The 7,503-nt window shown below is 53.5% G+C and overlaps 1 protein-coding gene across 1 annotated transcript in view; it reads left to right on the forward strand.

Moving 5' to 3' along the window:
- Nucleotides 1-6,277, forward strand: part of PDE3A (phosphodiesterase 3A) — a 201,665-nt gene extending 195,388 nt beyond the window's left edge. Inside the window, exons 15-16 of the mRNA XM_078882253.1 lie at nucleotides 450-714; nucleotides 1,955-6,277. Of these exons, the coding sequence (XP_078738379.1) occupies nucleotides 450-714; nucleotides 1,955-2,424 (735 nt within the window). The 3' untranslated portion in view covers nucleotides 2,425-6,277. The remainder of the gene's footprint in view (nucleotides 1-449; nucleotides 715-1,954) is intronic.
- Nucleotides 6,278-7,503: the final 1,226 nt, after the last annotated feature.

Genomic DNA, 7,503 nt, shown 5'->3' on the forward strand with positions numbered 1-7,503 from the left:
CTCCCGGAAGCCATAGAGAATGCATTGCAGCGCCCCCTGTTCGAAAAAAATCATCTTTGAATGTAAGTCTATGGGGCCACTCGGGGCGATTCTCAGCCGGAGTGAAATCGCCCAAAAAGAGGCGGTACTCCACAGAACGTGACATGATGCTGATTGGACTATATCCAGAGGCACAGTGACGGCTAGCGTGACTCTGCGGTTGAATGACATTGGTGGTGCGTCGCCCAATCGCCCTAATGAAGAAACCGCCCCTGGTATCAAGAGGAGGTCGTGGGTCGCGCTGCGCAGACATCTGCCGTGTGCTGAGCTGCAAGTTGTCAATAATGAAGATTGGTACGGCGGGCAGGCGGATATGAAGGCATGGTGGCAGAGGCAGGCGATCTTGTATGTGACCCTACTGGCAGTGGTGGTGGCGGTGGAACCTCGGGTCTCTGTCCTCCCGTTGTCAGGGCGATGAGGAGGCGACTCTGGGTCTGCCCGTGAGCCCCTTCATGGACCGCACGGCGCCGCAGCTCGCCAAGCTCCAGGAGTCGTTCATCACGCACATCGTGGGGCCGCTGTGCCGTTCCTACGACTCGGCTGGGCTCATGCCGGGGGCCTGGGTGGAGCGCGGCCCCGACGAGGCGGGGCGGTCCGCGTCGTCGGACGACGAGGAAGACGACGAGGAGGAGGATGAGGAGGAGGACAGCGATGAGGACGGCGACACGCGGAACGGTAAGCGACGCCGCATTGTCGCCTCGCTTGGACGCGACGGGTTAGCGAGTTGAGGGACTGTCGCGTTCATGGGGTGACCGAGGTGGGGGACCGTCGGGTGTAGGGAGACTAAAACAAGTATAACCCGTAAAAACAAAGTTTTTCACTATAAATCCTTTATGTGCGTGGCAGCTAGAGTCCTCTCGTCCTCTGGCTTGAGATGGCTGCCACCTATGGGTCAGATGATTGCATGGCAGCATTAAGCAATTGGTAATTAAATATAATATTTTTGTCCTAAAAAGTGTAAAATTTTGGAATTTTTTTTCACGAACATTAATTGTCACGCACAACGAGTCTGTGTGGAAAATGTCAGCTCGATTGGATCACGGGAAGTGGGTTAAAAAACGACTGAAATAATTTGCACGGTCCTAAGCAAGCAAGCAAGTGAACTTAATATAAAGGATTTTAAAAAGATCTGCCCATGTCTTGCACCCACCCCCAGAGAGGCACCTCGCACTCCTCCAGGGTGTGGTGCGTGCACCCCAGGCTAAGAACCACTGGCTCAAGGGTCAGATAGGGTTTGGGGTCAAGGATTAGGTCTAGGCAGCTGAACGTGCAGCTGCATAGTTCAACTGTAAATTATCAAGACGCAAAAAATGTCGACGTCCTTGACGTCGCTGCCCGGCAATCGATTTGACCACATCCTCCTTCAAGGGGTAGCGATGGAGCGACGTTGCCGTAAAATTTTCAGAGGGGGGGTTTGCCACCTTCGCCGACAAGACATCGTCAGCGTGAGGGCTCCGCCACACGTTTGAAACCATTGGCCTCTTGCCAGCGGCACGATGACGACGATGACCGTGGGGTGGGTCAGGGGCCAACACTGAAGGCTTACAGCAGGCCCGCAGGCCCTGCGATGTAGAACACCGCTCTAGGGTTCTAGATTTGAAGGTTTCGTGACTGCAAGGATTCATATTCTTAGGTTTTTTCGGTAAAGTCACGTAGGTAAAAAAATTTAAATTAATAAAAGTAAAAGTATCAAGTGATACAGCTATCGTGTTGTGACGGTTCCACCTTTAGACGGAAGCTTGTGTTGCCTCCGAAACGTCGTGATTTTTTTTTTACTTTAATTAATTTTAATTTTAATTTTTTTACCTACATGGTGACTTTACCGAAAAAACCTAAGAATACCGCTCTAGGGCTCACCGCGTGCCTCACACACACGCCACTCGCGCGGTCTCCTGTTTCCTGTCGCCCGACGCAGCCAAGCGAATGAAGAAGAAACGCCCGCGCAAGTACTTCTGCCACCTGACGCACCACCTGCTCGAGAACCACGAGATGTGGAAGCGAGTGATCAAGGAGGAGGAGGAGGCGGCGGAGGAGAAGGAGGAGAAGGAGGAGGAGGAGAGGAGGAGGAAGGCGGAGAGCGCGATCGCGCCGGCCCGCGGCAGGAGACCGTCGGACCCCGAGGCCTCGTCCCAGGGTCGGGGGTCGCCGACGACGACGGCGGCGGAGGAGGAGGGGGAGGAAGGTGGCGACCGGCGGCAGTTCAGGCCTTGTGACGGTGACGACAGCGCCGCCGACGATGGCGATGGCGATGAGGACGACGGTGGAGTCGGCCGCGACGACGGGCGCGGAGCGGCGCGCAGCGCGAGCCGCTCCGACCCCCACCGCGTGCGGCGGAGGAAGAGGGCTCGCCGGTGCAGCCACGAAGGCGCCGCATCTCACGCGTGACGCGCCAAAGAGGGACTGGGTGCGTGCGGTGGTGCGAGGCCTGCACGGAGCGAAGCCTGCATGAGGTTTGAATGGGCGAGGCCTACCCGAGGCCTCACGGGGTGAGGCCTGGGCAAGGCCTGCACGGAGCGAAGCCTGCATGAGGTTTGAATGGGCGAGGCCTACCCGAGGCCTCACGAGGCAAGGCCTGGGCGAGGCCTCACTGGGCGAGGCCTAACCGAGGCCTCACAAGGCGAGGCCTACCCAAGGCCTCACGGGGTGAGGCCTGGGCGAGGCCTGCAGGGAGCGATGCCTGCATGAGGTTTGAATGGGCGAGGCCTACCCGAGGCCTCACGAGGCGAGGCCTGGGCGAGGCCTCACGAGGCGAGGCCTACCCGAGGCCTCACGAGGCCTCACGAGGCAAGGCCTGGGCGAGGCCTCACAGAGCGAGGCCTTCGCACGACAAGACCTGGGCGAGGCCTCGCATGGCGAGATCTGCGTGAGGCCTTCACGGGGCGAGGACTACGTGGGTCCATATAGGGTAAACGTAAGGGACCAGGTACCCCAAGCGCCATCTATGAAGCGCTGTGCAGGGCTGCAAGCCTAAGGCCTCGCCTGCGCCGCGGCTCTGAATGTCCCATGGCCGTGTTTCTTGTATTTAAGCACAAAAAAAGAAACGTGTTTGTTTTTCTCTCTCTCTCTGTCACAAAAAAGCTCTTCACGATGTAATCTTCCCACACTTGAGCACTTGGAGGGGGTCCCCAGCGGCGAATGCCTTCGTCCGGACCCCTCCCGTTCTTCCCTCTCAGGGTTTTGAGTCACGTTTTGTACCGCAGGAACATGCACACCACCTCTCTAGCCTTGTGGAGTGAGTAGCCCCGTAGTGTCCCGTCGGTCTACCCCCTAACCCCACGACCCCCACCACCCCCACCACCCCCACCACCCCCACGACCCCCATCCGATGGAAGCATATTTTATGAAGTAATAATAATTTAGTCTTAAGGTATAAATGTTGAAGGACGCAAACGGTACGATCGTTGATGACGACGACGTAAAATCGATACGCGATTGAACTTTTGGGCTAGGCACCCCCATTCCCCCCCGCCCCCTTCCCATCCTGTAATGGTTCGGGCCAAATTGATGCCGTTAAGAAGCCTCCAAACATACCCGACTGGCGGAATTTTTTTTGAATCGTCGCCCGTAACATGGGCATCGTAAATAACGACAATGATCGTTTTCGACCAGCTCAACGGTTCAGTTTGAGAGAACGATCTCTCACCTTCCAGAACTCCGGCGGCGAATGTGGCAGGTGGCGTCACCTGCCACACACAATTGCGACTCGCATCCGACGCAACTTCGGGTAACCCCAGGAAGCCGGCGCGAGACGCTCGGCGCAGTCCAAAGCGAAATGCCGCATGCATCTCCATTGTTTCCAACGTGGTCGCGATAACACTGGTCAACAAAAAACACAATTTTTTTTCTGGCCTGGACTTTTGCAGCTGTTTTAGACTAATTTCAGAGTGCCGATTCCAAATCTGATCTCAGATTTGCTCTATCACATCTCATTTTATGCTATCGGCATACCCCATTTTCATTGATTTTACCCGAAATTAACTCTGTCACTTATGATTGCAAGTTGTTACGAGTCAGTGACTGCTTTAGTGTTAAAATGTGGTGCTGTATTTTTAGGATAGTGTGTTTATACTATCATTTTATGTAGATATCCACATTCATTTAATATTTTTCTTCTGCAGTTTTTATTGAAAATGCAATATTTGATATCTCAAAAAACCTGATGCGACAGACAAAAACTGATGCCAGATTGGGAATCAGCACCCCCCAAAATTACATTAAAACCGTTGGAATACCTCATGCCAGAAAAAGTGTGTTGACCAGTGTAATCTTCCCGCAGCATTTCCCGGCGCGCTCGCTAGCAGATGCTCGCGCCGCCGCGTGGAAATCCGGGCGACGTTTCGCCGGTCGGGCCCTATGCAGGCTTCTTTACAACGAACATTTGGGCTGTCCCCCCCCACCCTACAAAAAATACAAAACACTCCCGCTACGAGCCATGAAGGCCACGTGTTCACCCGGTGTTACATGTCATCGTTGTTTGACGTTGATGCGTGCGTGCACACGGTGGGGTTTTCGGAGCCGCTCTTCTCTCCCCCGTCGTCGTTGTCTGGGGGCTAAGGCAACGTGGTCGTCGCAGCAGCAGCAGCAGCAACCAACAGATCTGGCGAGTTAAATTTCGATTTAAAGCTTTCGTGACTGCAGGGATTCATCTTCTTGGTTCTTTCGGTAAAGTCACGTAGAAGGGAAATGATAAAATAATGAAAATAAAACATAATAAAATTTCGATTTAAAGCTTTCGTGACTGCAGGGATTCATCTTCTTGGTTCTTTCGGTAAAGTCACGTAGAAGGGAAATAATAAAATAATAAAAATAAAACATAATAAAATTTCGATTTTAAGCTTTCGTGACTGCAGGGATTCATCTTCTTGGTTCTTTCGGTAAAGTCACGTAGAATGCCGAAACGTCGTGAAAATAATTTTTATTATGTTTTATTTTATTATTTTATTATTTCCATTCTACGTGACTTTACCGAAAGAACCAAGAAGATGACAGATCTGGCGAGATGCGTGTGGTGGAGCCTCTCATTCCAATCCGACCGGCACAGACTGAACGAGAATGGTATCTTGGACGTCGCGAGCAGCAGCCGTCGAACGATGCGGGATCATCTTCTCACGCGATCGGGGTTTTTTTTGTTTTCACCGTCTCTCTCTTTCTCTCTTTCCCGCGGTCGGGTTGGTGTGGAGGGTTTTTAACGACACGGATGGTGGGCCAGGGTCCGTCGCCGTGCTTGGCCCGACCCGAACATCGGATGATGCGATTCAACGGTGGCTGCGAACACGAAACCCCCAACGCCGCCACCACCCAACTCGTCAAAGTCTCGAGACGCTGTGAAAAGACAAAGCAATTCCCACCACCACCACAACAAAGCAACACCCATGCACCACCACCACACAACGACACAGCAATACCCATGCACCACCACCACCACCACACAACAACAACACAGCAATACACACGCACCACCACCACCACCAAACAACAACAAAGCACCACCAAACAACGACACAGCAATACCCACGCACCACCACCACCACACAACAACACAGCAACATCCACGCACCACCACCACCACCAAACAAGGATGAAGCAAAACCCAAGCACCACCACCAAGCAAAGACAAAGACACCCCGTGTAACCTTTCCCCCCTTGTCCCGTTCCGAGAACGTCTTCTGCCAGTTGCAGGCTGGGTGGGTGGCTGGGTGGGCGGTGTCCCGTTCACCCACCGATCATCGCAGTACATTTCATTTCGAGAGAGGCGCGCTCGTAGCAGTGGTAGCGCCGTCGTGTTTCCAGCTATTTTGTCGTAGCCGCAGAGAACCGTAGCGTCACGGCCCAGAAACTGTGCCACATGTCCCTCCCGCAGGGCCTTTGTGGGAGCCTCGGTATCGGTGGAGTTAAATTCCGATTTAAAGCTTCTTTCGTGACTGCAGGGATTCATCTTCTTGGTTCTTTCGGTAACGTCACGTAGAAGGGAAATAATAAAATAATAAAAATAAAACATAATAAAATAATTATCTTTCGATTTGAAGCTTTCGTGACTGCAGGCATTCATCTTCTTGGTTCTTTCGGTAAAGTCACGTAGAAGGGAAATAATAAAATAATTAAAATAAAACATAATAAAATTTCGATTTAAAGCTTTCGTGACTGCAGGGATTCATCTTCTTGGTTCTTTCGGTAAAGTCACGTATAAGGGAAGTAATAAAATAATACAAATAAAACATCATTAAATAATTCTCACGACGTTCCGGCCACAACGCTGCTTGCGTTGTGGCTGCTTGCGTTGTGGCCGAAACGTCGTGAGAATTATTTTATTATGTTTTATTTTTATTATTTTATCATTTCCCTTCTACGTGACTTTACCGAAAGAACCAAGAAGACTGGTGAAGTTATTTAATTGCAGTTTTAATTCAGTTTTTTTTATTTTTGAAGACGTACAAGTACGTCATCAGAACGGGAAAAGGTTAAGCACGTCATTGGAACGGGAAAAGGTTTACATGAAGATGCGTTATGGAGAAAGTGCTGTTTAGCGAGAAGCCCTTATGAAGGCCAGCACGGCACACTAGGTGGGTGGGTGGCCAGCACCACGCCTGGCCGCCTTTGTCTCCCCAATCGGCGATGTTTACTACACGCCACACTGGGTACTCGTTTGCAGGCTGAGTCGACCTAGGGGGCAGACCCAGGATCGTCTCATACAATCGTCACCGGTGTTTGGTGGCCGTGAGCGTGGATCCAACTCGGGCCTTTGCCGGGTTCGTAGGCGCGGTGCACTAACCGCTCCCCACCGCCACCACCGCCATCACCGCCACCACCATCACCATCGCCACCACCACCATCACCGCCACCGCCATCACCACCACCACTATCACTGCCACCGCCACCACCATCACCGCCACCACCGCCACCGCCATCACTGCCACCACCATCACTGCCACCACCACCGCCATCACCATCACCGCCATCACCGCCACCACCATTACCGCCACTACCATCACCACCACCACCATCACCGCCGCCGCCACCACCATCACCGCCACCACCATCACCACCACCACCATCACCACCATCACCACCATCATTGCCACCGCCACCACCATCGCCGGCACCACCATCGCCGCCACCACCATCACCGCCACCACCACCATCGCCACCACCATCACCGCCACCACAATCACCGCCACCACCACCATCGCCACCACCATCACTGCCACCACCACCATCGCCACCACCATCACCGCCACCACCATCACCGCCACCACCATCACCACCACCATCACCGCCACCACCACCACCACCACCGCCACCACCATCGCCGCCACCACCGCCATCACCACCACCACTATCACTGCCACCGCCACCACCATCACCGTCACCACCGCCACTGCCATCACTGCCACCACCATCACTCCACCACCACCGCCATCACCATCACCGCCACCGCCATCACCGCCACCACCATTACCGCCACTA

The sequence above is a fragment of the Lampetra fluviatilis genome, chromosome 64, assembly GCF_964198595.1.
Source record: "Lampetra fluviatilis chromosome 64, kcLamFluv1.1, whole genome shotgun sequence".
NCBI classification, from domain to species: Eukaryota; Metazoa; Chordata; class Hyperoartia; order Petromyzontiformes; family Petromyzontidae; genus Lampetra; species Lampetra fluviatilis.